At 34.9% G+C, this 20000-nt stretch overlaps 1 protein-coding gene across 1 annotated transcript in view; it reads left to right on the top strand.

The window, feature by feature from the left end:
- LOC115218269 (glycine receptor subunit alpha-2-like) overlaps positions 1-20000 on the top strand; it is a 602367-nt gene that overhangs the window by 313869 nt on the left and 268498 nt on the right. The window contains exon 3 of the mRNA XM_029788018.2: positions 2334-2431. Within this exon, the coding sequence (XP_029643878.2) occupies positions 2334-2431 (98 nt within the window). The remainder of the gene's footprint in view (positions 1-2333; positions 2432-20000) is intronic.

Genomic DNA, 20000 nt, shown 5'->3' with positions numbered 1-20000 from the left:
TTGTTCCTCATTTCTTTTCAATCTGCAGAGAAATGGATAAAATTTGCCCGGTTTATAATTTCACCATATGTTACATATATGTTATATCATACTTTGATACTGTGTGGACTAAGATTCCCATTGACAGGCCGCTGGTATTTATAGAATAATAAATACGTTCGGTATGCAAATTAGGGACTCTTGCATAGAGTAACTGCTGCATTTGTTGAGTATATAAACAGCTTCGCTGCTTGTTTCTCTGGAGACTGTCAAAATGATGTAGACGCTTCCGATGAGAACCCACTAATGTTTGAAAATCGATTAAGGTTGTTCATAATTTTTTACAGAATGCGGAGAAATGGCTAAAATTTGCCCTGTTCATAATTATACCATATATATATATATATATATATATATGTAAATTCAAATTACGATAAACGTAAACAAACAAACGAAGTTTACTTTAGAAACGTTGAGATGTCTTAGAAAGTTAAAGAAGTGATTTTAAATTCTCAAACGGAGGATAATGCTGATAATATAGCTTGAACAGGATAAGCTACCCCTATGTTTCAGATGAAAGTGTTGACAGCCGGCTATGAGTGTCAAACTCACACCTCCGTGATTACGCGTCGCGGTGCCCTGAACCATTAGAGCACCCCGATGCGTAATCACGGAGGTGTGAGTTCGACTTTCATAGCCGGCAGCCAACACTTTTCTCTGTAAAATACGGGTAGCTTATCCTGTTCAGGTTATATTATTAGCATTGTGCTGCGTTTGAGAATATATATATACATATCGTGGCGCTCCGTTGGTTGCGACGACGAAGATTCCAGTTGATCTGATCAACGGAACAGCTTGCTCGTGAAGTTAACGTGCAAGTGGCTGAGTACAGCACAGACACGTGTACCCTTAATGTAGTTCTCAGGGAGATTCAGCGTGTCACAGAGTGTGTCAACGCTGGCCTATTGAAATACAGGTACAACAGAAACAAGAAGAGTGAGTGACCTAAAGATGTGGTGAAAGAATACAGGATTCGCCACCACCCCTTGCCGAAACCTCGTGGATCTTTAGGTGTTTCCGCTCAATAAACACTGACATCGCCCGGTCTGGGAATCGAAAACGCGATTCTACGACCGCGAGTCCACGCTGATCTAACCAGTGTGCCATTGCACCCCCACTATATATATATATATATATATATATATATATATATATATATATGTATAGGATAAAATGCTTCAAATATTTCATCAAGTGGCCAGCATGTTAAAATACCTTTTAAGGTGATACTTATAAACTATTATAAATATGGGCAAAAGAAAAATGTCTATGCCCATATGCTGATAAATAGACATTAAAACTATAATGTTATACATATATATATAATGGCGCAGGAGTGGCTGTGTGGTAAGTACCTTGTTTACCAACCACACGGTTCCGGGATCAGTCCCACTGCGTGGCACCTTGGGCAAGTGTCTTCTACTATAGCCTCGGGCCGACCAAAGCTTTGTGAGTGGATATGGTAGATGGAAACTGAAAGAAGCCCGTATATGTGTATATATATATACACACACATATATATATATGTATATATATATATATACACATATATATATAAATATGTGTGTGCGTGTTTGTTTTTATGTCTGTGTTTGTCCCCTAGCATTGCTTGACAACCGATGCTGGTGTGTTTATGTCCCCGTCACTTAGCGGTTCGGCAAAATAGACCGATAGAATAAGTACTGGGCTTACAAAGAATAAGTCCCGGAGTCGTTGCTCGATTAAAGGTGGTGCTCCAGCATGGCCGCAGTCAAATGACTGAAAGAAGTAAAAGAGAGTAAAGAGAGAGTATATATATATATATATATGATGGAATTGTGGAAACGTACGTCTTATGGTAGCAGCTTTCGGTGAAGAAATAATTTAGTGAAGAAATCAACCTTGCAAACTGCTTACTAATTTCTCTACAGCTCCTAATATAAGAAATCATAGCAAGCCACGGAAAGACTATCTATGTAGTCAATTGATCTGGTAGAAATATAAGCCATATTACCTTCGAATCACATTAACATCGGAAATAATGCAGAAATCGTTAATTATATAGTCCACGATAGTTTGCGCGTCTACTGCATCAGAGCTGATCTCAGCTAATCAACAGCGTAAACGTACACACATAAATACACTCAGCGCCGAATATTAGATAATGGTCGTAATATATGTGGAAAGATAAAATAATCTTTACCAAGAGAATTCAACACATTACTTACTGAGTAAATCAATTATCAGCGCACAATTAAATATTCCTTTTCATTGAACACAATCTTTTAACTCATAATTTCCAATTATTCTTGCAGAGATTTACTGCTGTCACCAAACTAAAGCCTGAAATGAACATATATTGGAGCATCGTTTTTACGGTTTCTATAACCGTACAATCTGTTTCAGTCTCAAAGTAAGTTCATATTTCCATATACATCTCTCTACTTTTGCAGTTGACATTATACATAGAAACATATGTAGTGTATGTATGCAAATTTGCTTGGCCATTTGTCTGTTTATCTATCAATTAAACTATTAGGTCGTCAAGTATAATATTTATAAAAAAGAAAAAAGTTTGCTAATATTTTATAACTACATGGAATAGTTTTATTCATCAAAGAGTGCACCCATATTGTCAATACACTATTGCCATTTCATCGGTAACTTGTCCAGCCCAGAAGTGTAAAAGTCTGGCAATCTAGAGTCAATAAAATTTGGAAAGCCTGCAGCATCGTCAGAATTAATTTTTTTTCATATCAAAAAGTTATCCAAATTCCTCCAGCACTTGGATAACTATTTGGATGATGGAGAACTTCCAACTCAAACTCAGTAATTTTGCCAATGTCTTTTTTGCGATATGTGATCTCGCGTGGTCTTGCAATAAATAAAATAGGGTGGATATGTTGACTAATCTAGGCTGGGGTTTTTTTTTTGTAAGTTTCTGCATTATTTGGTCCAGTTGGCTGCAGTATACATCGGCCGTGATTGATGAGCCAGGTTTAATGAAATCATAATGGATCACACATGCGACAGACCACCAAACACATACCATCAGCTTCTTTTGATGAATTTTGCATTTTGAACTGTGTTTTGGTAGCTCATCTTTGTTCAATCCTTGTGCTGAATGTTTACGGCGGTTGCATTGGATCCATTGCTCAACACATGTTACAATTCGATTCAAAAATGATTTATTTTTGTGACGAGCAAGTAGCATAATGCAAGCTTCCAAACATTACTGTTTCTGATTTTCATTGAGTTTCTGTGGAACCCACCTATCCAACTTTTTCGTTTTACCGATCTGCATACCAATTTGATACTGTCTGCTGTGTAATAACATTAGAAAGAAATACTCTATTAATATTCCGGGAAAGAACTCATATCTCAAAACAGTATGAATTTTCGACTTATCCATCTCTAAACAAAACGAGCTAAAAACGATTTATAAATACTTCATAAAGAGCAAAATGAGTTAGAATTTAAAAAAATAAATGTGGTAGCTTTCTAAAAACAAAATGAAGATTGTCAAAATATAATAATGGCTCAAAATGAGCAGCTGACAAAATTCATGATTTACCTTACTACAAATTTTATATTTGATGACCTAATATCTATCTATCTATCTATCTATCTATCTATCTATCTATCTATCTATCTATCTATCTATCTATCTATCTATCTATATATATATATATATATATATCTATCTATCCATCCATCTATCTATCTATCTATCTATCTATCTATCTATCTATCTATCTATCTATCTATCTATCTATCTATCTATCTGTCAGTCTGTCTGTCTGTCTGTCAGTCTGTCTTTCTGTCTGTCTGTCTGTATGTTTATTTATATGTCTGTTTGTCTCATTAAACTTTGTATACCCCCCCACACAAACACACACACACATATAGATATATATACACACACATATGAATATATATATTATATATATATATATATATATATATATATATATATATATATATATATATATATATACACGTAGATACGTATGTAGATATGTCAGTCCATTTGTTATTATGGGTATGTATCTATGTTTAAATATAAATATATACATATATATATATATATATGGAAACGTGTAGTTATTAAGAAATAACTGTCCAGCCGTACACTTTCTTGTTTACTCTATCTTATTCAGTTATATCTATATATAGCTATATCTTGTTTTTATATGTGACAATGGATGAATATGTGAATATACCTGTGTCTATACAAGAGTATGCGTGCGCGTGTGCTCCAACCTTTTTCCCCTCTGTAGCTTAAGAACAAATATACAGTCTACTGGACGGAATTCGTAGGTTGTAAATTGAGTGAGGAACAAGACAGTTTTAAATAGGGGAATATGTATCATGTTGTGATAATATGTGTCTGGTGGTGAGTGTCTATTTTAAAATAGAACCTTTGCCGATAAGAAAGAGGTTAAAGGAGAAATTTCTATCTGTTTAGTATTTTCTTATTTATTTTACTTGATATCCACGTATTTTTCTGCACATAAATTTCTTCTTCTTCACATTCCTGTGAAGCACGGAATTTTGTCCGTGAAAACGTCGCTTTAAAGCGTTTCAAAGCGACGAACATATTTTGACATATCAAATTTAAATATTGAAGTGAATCTAACGGGTTTTTTTGTGTTTTTAAATGGTTTATAAACAGCTCCCATATTGCAATTGCTTTTGTTTCAGCACATGATCACAGATCAGGTCACTTGCTCTGCAAGTACATCTCCGTATATATATATATATATATATATATATATATATATATATATATATATACTAGTAGTATCGCCCGGCGTTGCTCGGGTTTGTAAGGGAAATAACTATATAAGCATTTTTAGAGATGTAAAGTATAATAGCCATCTCAATATGGCTAACCACAAAGAGGAGTGTTACTGTAGCTTTTTATGTTCTGAGATTTAATAATACATTTTTAGAGAGTTACTTCTCTTATATAATAGCAAAAAAAATACATTAAAAATGGAAAAAAATGATGGTAATTTTTTTTTAAAAATCGTAGTCTCATCATAAATGTGTGCTAATACCCAGAAGGGCTCGATATGAATCACAACTATAAGATACCCGCTTTTGGTTACACTGCACTGCAAAATGTGGGAGTAGTTAGGAATCTAAATCGTAGGAGACAGACACACAACTTCACTTTTATATATAAAGATATATTGCCGAGAGGTAATAGTGATTCCCACTTAAATGTAGATGTTCTGTTAAAGGAATTTATACTCTCATACTGGCTTTTGGTGCAAAATGCACTCTTGTTTATGTCGCTAGTGGGGAAGTAAATCTCCCCCATCTCCAGAGACGAGACCACCAGATCACATAATTTCGACCTTCCTCGATCTTGTTAATGATGGGCGCTCGACCACTAGCGATAGTAGCGAATCTTCTCACCGCCAGTGATATGTAGAAAAACAGCGCAGGAACAGGCGCGGGTGCCGTGATTAGCAGGTAAACTTGGTTTTGTTCTAACAGAACATGCACGTTTAAGTGAGGATAAATATTACTTCTCGCTAAATTTTGATTTATATTGAAATGGTTCTGTGTTGTCTCCTTGTTTTTTGACAGTAAATTACGAAAAGTAGTGATGTTGGAAGTTGAGATGTAAGAGTGATTTCCGTTCACACTGAAGAGGCGAAATTCACCACTGTTGCTTAAATAATGATGATAATAAAAATAATGAAAAAATGAGCATCGGGTGGGGGATGCACTTTGCGCGCAGATAATATTTTTCGCAAATTATAGTGTAGCTTACAATGCGGCGCTTACTCATGCTTTTTAATTGAAGTGAATTACGCTTTGTAGCTGTTTGACTAAAAGGGAATTAGAAACCTAAGTACATGACAGCTAAAAGTAAACTTGATCGATGTCTACGCCAGACGCATATGAGTAAAATTTGCATATAACTAAATGAATGGTTATTTAAATCATAACCATGATTATGAAAAAGAAAGTAAACAAAATGAAATACTTATAGAAAATATTGCATAGGATTTGAGAAGTCTTTTCAACGTCTTTCAATGATGACAGTTGAATCAAATGTACTGTAGTTCTTTATAGGATATAAATAATATGACCACTTGCTTATCGGGAAATGTTTAAGTTCGATATATTTTGTAATTTTTATTTATATTTTTAAGTATCACCATTATAGGTATTTACACTCCGGTGAAATTAAGAAATCAACTCATAAATATACGAAAGCCTGGAATCCATCACTGTACACACACACACACACACACACATACACACACACACACACACATACAGAGTCGCATATCTATGTATTTATGTATGTACCCACACATGTTTATGTGCATAGCTACATCATGATCTATACACACGCAGACGAGGGTAGGATCAAATATACACACACACACACACAAACATATTGTGTATTGTTCCGTGATAGCAACATCAACAGAAAATGTATTCCATCTGGTGCGAGGCAAATAGTATTTAATAGACATAATACAAGTTTATATGTGCTAGTAATAGATTTTTGTGCTGAGAACATGCAAAAAGGATGCATTCTTTCACAAAAAATTGCGCAGTCAAAACATTTTGGTTCATATTTCCGCCTGTTTTCAAGATAATGAAAACCAAATTTTTATCCCTTGAGCTACCTCTCTTTCACTCTCTTTAACTTGTTTCAGTCATTTGACTGCGGCAATGCTGGAGCACCGCCTTTAGTCGAGCAAATCGACCACTGGACTTATACTTTGTAAGTCTAGTACTTATTCTATCGGTCTCTTTTGCATAACCGCTAAGCTACGGGGACGTAAACACACCAGCATCGGTTGCTATTTGTAGAGGCGTTGGGACTTAAAAAGTATCACATAGATATTTCATTGGCTCTTCTATTCTCTTGGGTTCGCTCTCACCGAATCTTTTTTTGGTCGGTTCATGTGTCTTTTGTATACCCCTTTTCTTCCTTTTACCAAGTATAGCATTTTTCCTATGATTCCTTTGTTTTCCATTCTTATATGTCCTAACAAATACCTTTTCACAAATCTTGGAATATATTGCTGTATTTTCCTTTGCAATTTTTCTTTTCTTGCCAGGCAGCAATTTATCCAATTCTTATTTTATTTTCCTCGCAAACACCAGCTCCGACCGTGACATGTTGCTGTATTTGGATTTGGTGTCACACGGTATACAAAAAGTGGAAGTGTATGCGCTTCAACTTGATCAGCATCGAATCAAGCAAAGCGATGATGGCGGTCAGGCGGCAATATATGACGGATGCAATGTATTCATTCGTCACCTCCGCCCGACACTTCAGAGACAGCTTTATCGCTTACCATTTATGGATAAGACTGGCCACACGACACGTCACTCCAACCAGTCTGGTTTGATCCGGACCAAGCCGGACACCAAGTAATTTAACCAGCGCCATACGACGCTGACATCCGGTATGAACCTGTCTCTCCAGGTATTGAATAACACGTCCACCGACTTCTGGTTAATCTTTGTTTCGGTCTCCCCCTCGTAATCCTTTAGTGTAGTGCCGATCATCTCGATTTCCAAAACATCCGACACTGTTGCGCTGATGTCGCTCGCATAAAATGACAAAAATCTTCTGTATTCTAGTTTTTGCGAGATGCCCCTCGAAATATCCTGCTTTCGTAGTGGTGAGAGTGGGCAGCCATACTGACGGACCGAAAATGAGATGCAGAACGACTTCGATATGTTTAAACCAAGCCCCTTTCTAAACCTGTCCATGCCATGCCGTCTAATTTATTATAAAACTGCCAAGTCTTTATTTGTGTTTTGGTGCGCTTCCGAAAGGTATCGACAACCAAGATGACACCAAATCCGCCATATCAGCCCTATCATATCGCTATGAGAAAATTTATGAAACCACTGTCTTTCTTGGCCTAGGAATAACGGCTGTAATATAGTAGTACTTTCGTGGTGCTTCTAATGAACCTAGTAACTAGATTAATCAGTCAGATGAATTCTCCCTTGAATGCAGAGTTTTCAGCAGGGTCTTAGATAACGAAGTTTTAGGTCTGTAATGTCAAACTCTGTATGTCTAGAGGATGTTTTCCTTTTAAAACAATAGAACCACGGAATAATGGCGTTACTGCAGAATTAGTCAAAAGAGGTTTCTAGAGATTTATAGGAACGAGAACGCGTACGTTGTAGTTCGCTGGAATCATTGTATTATTGAAGAAGGAAAAGGCAAGGGTAAATAAGAAATGCGGAAAGTTTTACAAATACCTTTATATTTCAGGCGTAAAAGCCCATGATCATAAGAAAACAGCCTGGGAAATGTCTTAGTTACACAGGTTCTGTTACCCTACTCAAACTCCACCGCCTAATGTTAGCTGCAGTAGCAGTCACTCTCCAGTTTGAGTAGAGTAACAGGACCTATGTAACTGGACATTTCCCAGACTGTTTCCTTCTGAGGATGGGCCCTTGCATTCCCCAGGGGAAGTGAGGAGAGGTTATTTTGAATTTGAATTCTGATCTTTTGTAAACTAATGTCGTTGACCTCGGTTTCACACCAGTTGTTGGCCGGATTCAGGATTCTATTAAATTAGGTCAAAGTTTTTGTTATTGTAATAGATGTGTATTAATAAGCTTCCTTTCAACTTTAGTTCTTGTAATGCATTTTTTCTAGGGACGTTCAGTTCCAGGTTATGTTCTAAGTTATTCAGATATTTTCAAGGTTTAGGTTAGATAAGTGAAAAGGGCATGTAATTATGGAGTTTAGGATATGTTCTATCCTTAATTTCCTACCCATCTGTGGGTGGAATATTGAGTTATCTAGAATGAGTTATATTCCTTAAAGGTTTTGGTATGTTTATGTAAGCAACCTAAAGCCTGTTCTAGCCTGTTATTAAGTAATTAGCGTCTCCATGTAAACAATTAGCGTATTTCTATTTATTTCCCCATGCTCCATACGGTTTAGTGTATCGATGCAAGCACTTCCGAGGAAAGGACGTATTTCTAAATAGAGGCCAGCTCGCTAAATTTCAAAACAGGTCTAGCAAATAATTTAAATTCATTTAGGGACAGAAGTAAGATAAACAGAACGCGCTCAAGCAGATTAATTTTCGAAAACACGAATGGAACAATAACACCCACCACCACGCCACACAACATGATGACTAACGACAGAAGCAAGAAAAAAAAGGAACATTTATAAACAGTGTAATGCACACACAATAGACGCATACTTATGATAAATATAAGAAACAGTTATAAATAATGTAATGCATACACAGTAGATAAATATATACATACTTATGATAAATATAAGAAAGAGATAAATAGAAAAAAAAACTGTATAACGAGCACGGATACAAACAACACAGTAAACAAACCCATATGTACACACAAACACACATATAGTAACTTCACAAACGGCCGCAACATCAAGAACACGACCATCAACGACAACAGCAATAGCAGCAATAACAACAACAACAACCACGAAGGCAGCAGCGTGGGCGAAAACACCAAGAGAGTGAGATACAGGAATGGCACCAAAGTTGGGGTTAAGTGCTGTAGCAGTGGCAACGGAGTGGGGCCGGGGGCTGAGGGTCGATAAAATTGTTTCTGGACAATGGTCATGAGTTAAAATAAGAAAAGTAATAAATAAGTGAAGACTGCGTGTGTTTATTTGGCAAAAATAACAATAAGAATAGAAACTGCAGTAGTAACAAGCACGCAACGAACCAACAATCAATATTTCCAACACACTAACTCGAACTGTAAACTATACCTGGGCTTCGAAGACTGGTCTGGAAGGGTGTTATCTTGGCTAGGTAGGCTGAGCAAGTTGGAACGACTCCCGCTTTTTGTGAGTCACTTTATCTGCTACCAAAGGTCGTTAAAGGGTGGGCTAGAGATGCCTTGGCTGATAATGCACAAGTTTGTACTGTGGTTGAGACACCCTTCTCCGACTGCTGTTCTGTATCTGGCTCTACAACTGGCTGCGTCTCCGGTTCAACAACCGTCCCCGCAACCGTAGGTTCACTCCTGACCAAAGTCACATCCTCCGCCGAAGTCACGCCTCCATCTGCTTTTGTGGGGGAGGGGTCCCTCCTAGTTCTTTTTCTTTTTTCTTCCTTTTTCTTTTTAGCGTCTGCGTTTTGTTCTTGATTCTCCTCGTTGAGAGGCAAGCACTCAGTCCTTCATGCCCTTTTTTCACGCAATACATATTCTGTCTCCTCAATACATATTCTGTCAGGTATATTTTCCAAGTCGCTGGGTGCGGCTTGTACCAACATCTGGATGCTCTGTACCATCAGTTTTGGTTGGGTGGAGTGTGTCGCCTATAGTACTTCAATTTTCTCCTCTCGCTGTTACATCAGAGCGGCCACAACCCAGGCGACCTCTATCTGGGGTGGCACTGCTAAAATTTTTATTTGGGACGTTCTTCATCCAAGATATAGCGGCAGAAGTGCCAATTCCTCTCGTTTTTAGCGTATGGGCTGAGTGCTCCGTGGCCATTTCTGTGCTTTTGGAACTCACCTCCACTGTTGCGTATTTTGGTCCTCGGGTCAGATATGTAATATCTTCCCATGTCTGCCCGGGGCACTTCTCCATTTCTTTCTCTTCAAATTTAGCTATTTCATGATTCTTTACATCATACGTCTTGTAGATTATGAACTTCAATTCGTATTCCTTAATACTCTCTAAAAGCCAGTTTAATAAGTCTTCGGATTTTCTACATGAAGCAGTTTTCATCTTCTCCACGTTATAAAAACGAAAATGTTTCCAATGAAAACATATCTCTAGCGGAAGATTTCCAGTTTACCAGAATAATTTGAATTACTTGTGAACTTTAGCAGACACGGTACATATACACAGCCATGTAGGTTAAACTCATTAAGCTTATTTAAAAAAATCTTGAGCAATAAAAAAATACATAGTGCCGAGACTGTACCTGGTAACTTTCAGCATCCCCTGCTTAGTTATTCGTGTTGCAGATACACCACCGCTATACCTTGCAAGTATATTTGCTAGTTATTTCATCGTTAGCCTTTTTAGATAATTGAAATTATTACCTTTGTTTGTGAGACGTGACGTTTCCACTGTTAATTTTATCGCCATATTTTCCAAATTTATGTGTACATTGGTAGAGTAAAACTGCTTGTCTACAATAATTATTTACATAATATGTTTAATGTATATAAGCCAGAATATTTCAATATTAATAAGATATGCAGTGAAATGAGTCAACAAGAGAGAAATCAATCAGCAGCGGTAGTTCTACGGGGTAACCTGACCTGCTAGAAAAACAAATTACATTTTCTTAAAATCTCACCAAAATATATTAGAAAATGACGAACATTTGAGGAAAAACGTCTGAAATGTCTTTCGTCATAAATCTGGCCAATGTGCGTTGACCTGGGTCTAAACGAGAATAATACGTCTTATAGATATTCAGATATCCTTTAGATATATAAATATATTGTTATTGTGGGCATGCCATATAGAAACTGAGATTTTCAGTCATAATTAATTTTCTAGTGTAGCTGTAAAGACACAGGGTGACCTGTAGCAGTAGCAGCAGAGTAACCAGTAGCTATAGCGGCATAGGGTGACATATTTATAGGCGAGGAAACGTGCAAGAATAAATAGCAAAATTATTTACACAGCATAGCTGTTGGCAGTTTGTGAAAATTAAATGCATTTAAAAGCATATAAATTTGCACAATTGAGTTTTATAAAAAATGACAAATTTTAGAATGAAATTTGATTTACAAACATATAATTACAGGTTTTATTTCTCAAGAAATATATTAATTTTATGTTTTTGTGTATTTGTTTTTGAATAAATGTTTAGTTATGTATGCAAGTTTCGAACTAGATTAAACATTTAAATGTCCCCTTACTCATAGAATCCTCCTCCACTTCCTCGTCCTCCTCATCGTCATTATTATTATTATTCAGTAGTTTTATTTTTATATCGTGCTTTCACTTCACTACCGAGCGCAGCTCTGTGTGCCTTGGGTATGTGCTGTGGTTTGTTATGATGCTCTTATAGTTACTGTATTGAAAGTGTTCTGCGTAGGATGTGTGCAGTGCCTAGTAGTGCAATTTTCTGTATGTTATATGTGTTTGTAAGTCCTGGTGTTTTTGTTATGTATGTGTCTGAATATTTTTCTTCATACCTAATGCACCTACTATGATAGGAATTGTTTCTGTTTTTAGATTCCATATTCTAGTTACCTCTATTTCCAGGTTTTTGTATTTTGAGAGTTTCTCCATTTCTTTTAGAGACACGTTGTCATCTGCTGGTAATGATACATCAATTAGAAAGCATTTTTTTTCTTCATGATCTCTGACAACTATATCTGGTCTGTTGGCCTTTATTTCTCTATCTGTGTGTATTGGCATATCCAAGAGTATGGTTGCTTTCTCGTTCTCTGTGACATTTTCTGGTGTGTGCCTATACCATCTTTTTTCTGATGTTATTCCATAATGTTGGCATAGCTTCCAGTATATGTAGGTCCCAACTCTGTCGTGTCTGTGAATATATTCCTTCTTAGCCAGGACTGGGCAGCCAGAGATAATATGATTTATTGCTTCTTGTCCATCTCCACATATTCTGCAGTTACTTGTTATATTTCTTTTCATTACATGTTTTTGGTAATTTCTGGTGGGGAGGCTTTGTGCTTGTGCTGCAATTAAAAATCCCTCTGTTTCTACTTTGAGTCCTGACTTTCTCAACCATTGCTGGGATTCTTCTTTGTCTATTTCTTTTACATTTAGTTTAGTCCAGTACTTGCCATGAATTATTATTATTATTATTATTATTATTATTATTATTATTATTATTATTATTATTATTATTATTATTATTATTATTATTATTATTATTATTATTATTATTATTATTATTATTATTATTATTATTATTATTATTAATATTATTATCATTATTATTATATGTAGCAAATTCCATACATAGATGAAGGCAAGCAATAACATACATGCATGCACACATAAAGAAAGGAATGCTTACAAACGTGTTGAAATAACTTATACATAAAATAAGCTAAAATACACTCACCGCCAGCCTTACGTATGAAAAATCGCAAATTGTATTAGAGAATGATTAATAGTAAGATATATCTGAAGTGAAAAGTAATATACGATAATTGTCGAAATAGCAATGTGTTACAAACAAGTAACAAAAATCATTTGTAATTAAGATGAATTAATCTTAGAGTGAATACATCATCATTTATAATATATATTGATCTATCGAACAAACTCCGCCAATAGATTTTACAAAATGAATACTATTTTAAATTGGTATAACTTCTCATTAAAAAGTGTAATGGAAAACTAATTTGCTTAGAGGATATCTTTCTCTTAAACTATATTACTTTTCATTCTTTAGTGTACCGCAACTAACAAGGATGGATTTTGGTTAATTGTCCACGAGGCACTATACTGTTGCAGACATCACAGAATGTTCAGCTGAATGAAATATAGTGCTTTACTTAAGGAGGTAGCCTGCCATCCGATCTGGGAGTCGCCCCATGGCCTTACATTTTTCTTTTCAACATCCTAACCATTAAACTACGCATCTTCACATATTTCCATTTCAATATTATATAAACAAAATCACAAATGCAATTTCAACTTTGAAATTGAGGTACTCACAGCTCAACACTATATAATTTGAGTAGTAAATATTCGTTCACGATTTAGTGGGTGTTACTTTTGCTTTCTGCCTCTATAAAGACATATAGATATGAAGATTTCATGTGATGTATAGCCTTTACATTATTTTACAGGTGTCTAGATCACTGAGAAAATACACTATACAGTATGCTTGTTATACTTATATCAGACCAAAACAGTAAAATTAGTTTTGTGATATAAATTAGCGATACTAAATTTAAGTCTACGAGGATTCTTTTCCGGCATACTGATACATGTAGTAGGTTTAGAGCTCCACGTTTCTCTGTTGGGAGTATATCATACATAGAAAACATTGTTAGAAGTAATTTTTCATAGGCATCCGTTTCATCATCCTATCCTATCTATATATTCTAACACATTTTCTATGCAATTCCTTAGCAGTTGAAGTGCAATTCTGTTTTTCATTAGACATTTATGAAATATTGTAACATTGTGCTTTATAGAAGCTCCACCCAATATTTTACCCTTTGCTTTCACACGCAATAAAAAAAAAAGATTTATATTAATGACATTTTGAAATGTCTGTGTAAGGTGTAAGAACAATTCCAACAATATTTTCATATTAGCAATAAATACACATCGGGAACCATTCATTTGTTCTGGCACACTCGCTTTACCTCTGTAGAATAACATTGTATCTTCAACGAAGATTATACTGCATTGCTTATCCTAAGAAATATTGAGCTATTAGCTTCTTCTGTGACACAGAGGCGTAATTTTAGGACATGATAAATCAGATTGCAAAATATTTAGATCTGAAACAGTATAATGCATTCAGCTCACGAAGAAGAAATATCTACAGTATATTTCATAAATTTTACAACAGTAAAGACGACAGCTTCAATCCTATAGGAATTAAATGTTTCCATCAGTATCACAGTGAAGTAAGGGTCTTTAATCACTCGAAACTTTTAATTTGTCGTCTGGTATAAACTATAAAATGGCTAAAAAGAGAGGATTGCTCTGATTTAACTGGAATAAAATGCAGTGAGATTTATGCTTTCACCAATCGTAGTCTTTCAAAATATATTTTATCTAGATTCTAGATAGTGCATACTTAATTTATAGTATGCTTAATTTCTACGAATTAAATCACAATAGATAAACCTTTAATATACTATAAATTTTATGTTTTATACGAAGAGTACAAAAAGAGGGAGACAATATAAAGAAATAATATTAAAAAGGGAGAAGAATTTAAAAAACGTGGAATGTTGACATTAATTTACACAATGTTGAAAATGAAAACAAGTAAACTGAACATCAACTTAAGATGACAGACCGGCGATTAGTGGCACAGAGTCAATGTCAATCTATGTGAATGCAACAAGCATATATTACTTGAATCGCAACATGAAATAGAGAAGCGACTTAAATAAAAGGCAACAATTCTAAAATATTAAAGATAAAAAAAAGAAAACAAAACCCTCGTCCTATAAGAAGTGATTCTCAACAAACTTTCAAATCGATTACAATAGGACTTCATGTTTTTTGTGCAACTAAATAGTTTCGCGGGCTCTTACATGGTGCAGTTGCATCGGATTACTACAGTCTGAGATTAAATCACTCGGTAGACAAACTACAAGACCGAAATAATAGAGAAATGCACCAAATAGAAACTGACACTTTATTGTAGACTTCACTTGAAAGGCTTTGTCTTGTTCGGCGAAGTTGCCCAATATTAATCGCTATTGTGCACCAAACTGTTATTATTATGCAGTTTTGAATATAATATTATTCTTTTTTTTTTACTTCAGTTAAGTTATGATTAATTTCTTTACTAATTATCATGGGTTGTTCCTTGTCAAGTTGATAAAAAAGAAAACATGAATAAATAATTTAATTATCATAATACAACATTAAGTGTATGTCTGTGATCTGAGAAAAAAATCAATTTTGATGCATATTTTTCACTTAAGAGATTGAAAGATACAGCGAGTTAAATGCTTTACGGTGTAGATAGAAGGGCAGAAATTTCGCATTCCATAATGAATGGGTCAATTTAGTCTTGACGAAAATATCTAATTCTTATATGTCAAAGTGCCATTAGCAGTAAATTCATTCATAAGTATTGCTGTAAAATTGATGATGTTAAGAATGAGAATATGTATATTGCCTATTATGTATACATACACACACATACTCGTATATATATATATATGTGTGTGTATTTATAGATAGATGGTTAAACAGATAGATAGATAGAGAGATAGAGAGAGAGAGAGAAAGAAAGAAAGTAAGAAAAGAAAGAAAGAAAGAAAGAAAGAAAGAGAGGAAGAGAGAAATGCCCTGTAAGCAGGAGACTCCGCAACATTGTAATCGACACAAAAGTTTCGGGGAATTTTAAGTCAGTCTTCTTTTATAGTATTTGCAACCATTGTTAGCCTGTATCTATACTTGTAAATTACTACATTGTTTCAACTCATCAGTGTTCTTGTCTATTCTATTTGTTGTAGTATGTCTCCTTCAATAGATACGGTTGATTGATTACAAACGATATTTCATAAAGGGATAGTCCACTAGCCTGTCTTGTTACTGAACTACTTCCAAAGGGCACATTTGGTGCTAAATTTCCGCTACCATTTACCTAGATCTGAAGTCTCAATTGTGAGTTATAAAACAAAAAATCATTGTATAATTTTTTCATGTACTTCTCAGACAATTCTTCGTTTTATCTAAAAGTTCCTCGAGCAATGCAATCATAGTTTCAATTTTAGTAATTGCTCTTGCTATACTGTACGAACACACACACACATACACACGCATAATCACACACAATCACACACACATATAATTATAGCATATACTTTATTGTATGCATTGAACTTTTTTCACATTTGCAGAAAACTTTACAACACTGGCTAATTAAACAGTATCTCTTACACTTAAAGAAGCATTGACAGCGTTAAATATCAGTTGATACGTATGTAACATCGTCTCTCTCTCTCTCTCTCGCCTGTCTCTCTCTCTCTGTTTTTTATATGTCTCTCTCTCTCTCTCTTTATATATATATATATGCATATATATATAAGTATATATATATATACATGTGTATATATATATTTATATACATATACGCAAATATATATATATACATACATGCAAATACATATATTATATATATATAAACATATATACAAATATATATGCATGTATATATGTTATATATATATAAATATAAATAAATAAATAGATATGTATGTATGTATTATATAACACAAATTTTCAATAATGAAAAAGAATGATTGCTCTACTGGAAAAAAATGTCGAGCGCAAATCAGTAGTTCACTGGAAGCTAAATGCTAGGAAATTACTGTAAAATAAAGGGATGCTATTTAAAGTTGTACAACAAATTCTCAAGAAATCCATGATCTTTAGATTCTCTCAGGACTTACTTTAAATATTCGCATCATGACTTCGTGGAAATAAGTTTGATGGGGTAAATTTCCGAGTTGAAATGTGATGAAAAATTGAAAAAAAAATACAACTTGATAACAACCTCGAGTGGTATTAATTAAAATCTTTTCATTGATCGCAGTTAGTTTGAAGCAATTCTCAACACTGAATCTATAGTCTTATCTCTTAATTAAGGTTCACCTATCGATTGTTGAACGTTTAATAGCATTCGTGAGTGTTACATACTGACATATACATACATAACCATACTTATAGACACGTATGCACCCAAACAGGCGCGTGCACATAATACATTATATACATATGTGTGTGCGTGTGATTGTGTGTGTGTGTCTGTGTGTCTGTGTGTCTTTGTGTGTACAAAAATTATACATATCTGTCTTGTTTATGTAATGATGTAAAAGGAAGAACATACAAGCTTATTTTATATTCATTTCCTTATTCCTAAATTAACCGAACATTAACATAGGCGCAGGAGTGGTTGTGTGGCAAGTAGCTTGTTTACAAACCACATGGTTCTGGGTTCAGTCCCACTGCGTGGCACCTTGGGCAAGTGTCTTCTACTATAGCCTCGGACCGACCAAAACATTGTGAGTGGATTTAGTAGATGGAAACTGAAAGAAGCCCGTCGTATCTATGTATATATATATATATATGTGTGTGTGTTTGTATGTCTTTTTTGTCCTCCCCACATCGCTTGACAACCGATGCTGATGTGTTTACGTCCCCGTAACTAATGGGTTCGGCAAAATAAACCGATAGAATAAGTACTAGGCTTACAAAGTATAAGTCCTGGGGTCGATTTGCTTGACTAAAGGCGGTGCCCCAGCATTGCCATAGTCAAATGACTGAAACAAGTAAAAGAGAGTAAAAGAGAGGTGGCTCAAGGGATGAAAATTTGGTTTGACTATCTTGAGAACAGGCGGAAATGTGAACCAAAATGTTTTGACGGTGCAAATTGTTTGTGAAAGTATTTATGTGCATGCTGGGTATGCATCATTTTTGCATGTTCTCAGCACAAAAATCTATTACTAGCACATAAAAAAGAGAGAGTAAAGAAAACATGAAGTTTGTATTGAACAAGAGGGGACCCCATAGGTGTCACTAAGTATTTAGTTGCAGCCCTTCCAAAAAAGTGGATCGAAGATATCCAGTTGAAAGCCTCATGCATCTCTATTCTTGTGACGCTTCTGAAGTAATAGGTTAAGATAATGGAGCAAAATTTAATAGTAAAATAATTGCAGGGTGTGAAACAAGACGGCATGGTCACCACTGGAATCATTTTTATCAGTTATCACGTGACTTCTGTACTGTAACTACGGTTTTACCTCGTAGTCTGAAGCATGAACTAATAACATTGAAACTCTATGTGGAGCCACGATCTACCACAATGTCTGGTCATTCCATTGCCTACCTGCATTCGCAAGATATACGGTATACATTTTTTTAATTTTCTGTCATTTTTTACAATGGAATATCACAAAATTTACATATATTCATGACAGTAAAAGATGGGTAAGCCAATTAAAAATATTTTGAAAATCAGTACTTTACGACAAGATACAAGATACATACAAGATTCAGCAACAAGACACATACCCTCTCTGGCCATTGTCCCTCAAGTAGTGATTGGCTATTTGGAAACCAGTTAATAGCAACCCTTTTGTGCATCATTTATTAAATAAAATTAATAACTGGACCTGAGTTTGTAGGTGTGTCTGTCTCTATGTGTGAATGCATATACTTATAAAAGTACACAGGTTATTAAATAACTGAATTATTAACAGACAGCCATCTTTTATTTTGCACTTATTAGTAATGATTTGTTTTTAAAAAAAACTGTGTAACTAATACGGTTCTTGTAAAAAATTCAAAATTAATTTAAACATTAATAATCGTTTCATATTAATAATTTCCAAAAAAAAACAGAAAAAAAACATTGTTGTATTAATAATTGTTTTATAATTAACTGCTTCCTTCAGGTTTATTTTCTGGGATCTGTTGCCAATAATGTTACATGGAATCAATTAGAAGATTTAAGACGTTTAGAGGAATTAGCCGCCAACATTGTAGTTTCACCAGTTTTCTTTATCATATTGTGTGATAGTATTTGATTCTCATATGGTTATCTTGTTTGGTCTCAAACATGTGATTATATATTTTCCTTTGTTGGGATTTGACAATTGAAAAGCCCAAGTATGCCAGGTCTTTATTTCATTTTCTCTCGCACACACTCACACAACGCACACACAGAGAAACACTAGAAACACACACAAACACACACACGTTCTTCAATGCAAGTGATCATCCTTAGCGATGTATTCTCTCAAGTACTTACTCTGTATAAACCTAGAAAGTATTTATCCAATAATTTACTTTTGAATTAACCTTCCAAGTTTTCAAAATATCTCTCTCTCTCTCTCTCTCTCTCTCTCTCTCTCTCTCTCTCTCTCTCCCTTATTTAAGGACTCATTTCAGACACTTGATATACAAAGAAAAAGTCATTTTCAAACGATTGAATAAATAGAGGAGGGGGAGCCTCTAATACTTTTGTAGGGTTCTTGATGCTGGTATGGACAAAGGTAGGAAGAAACAATAGCAGAGTTTTAGGAACTGAAGCAACAGGTGAAATGTCGTGCTTATCCTCACTCTGGAGAACTCATACGTATCCTGCCAACAGAGTGGTTTCCTCTAACAGCACCGTCCCAAGACCAAAGTAGATTCCTTTAAAAGCACCCAATGACCAAGCACAGATTTGCTCTACCATTTATCGTGTATATGTCATCCAAAATGAGATATCATTGTCGTGGGTGCAATACCTATTATCACAGTTCTCTTTAATGTCGTCTAGATTA

This window comes from Octopus sinensis, linkage group LG13 (assembly GCF_006345805.1).
Source record: "Octopus sinensis linkage group LG13, ASM634580v1, whole genome shotgun sequence".
Taxonomy (NCBI): domain Eukaryota; kingdom Metazoa; phylum Mollusca; class Cephalopoda; order Octopoda; family Octopodidae; genus Octopus; species Octopus sinensis.
Note: the sequence above shows the minus strand (reverse complement) of the source record. Positions and strands in the feature narration are given on the sequence as shown.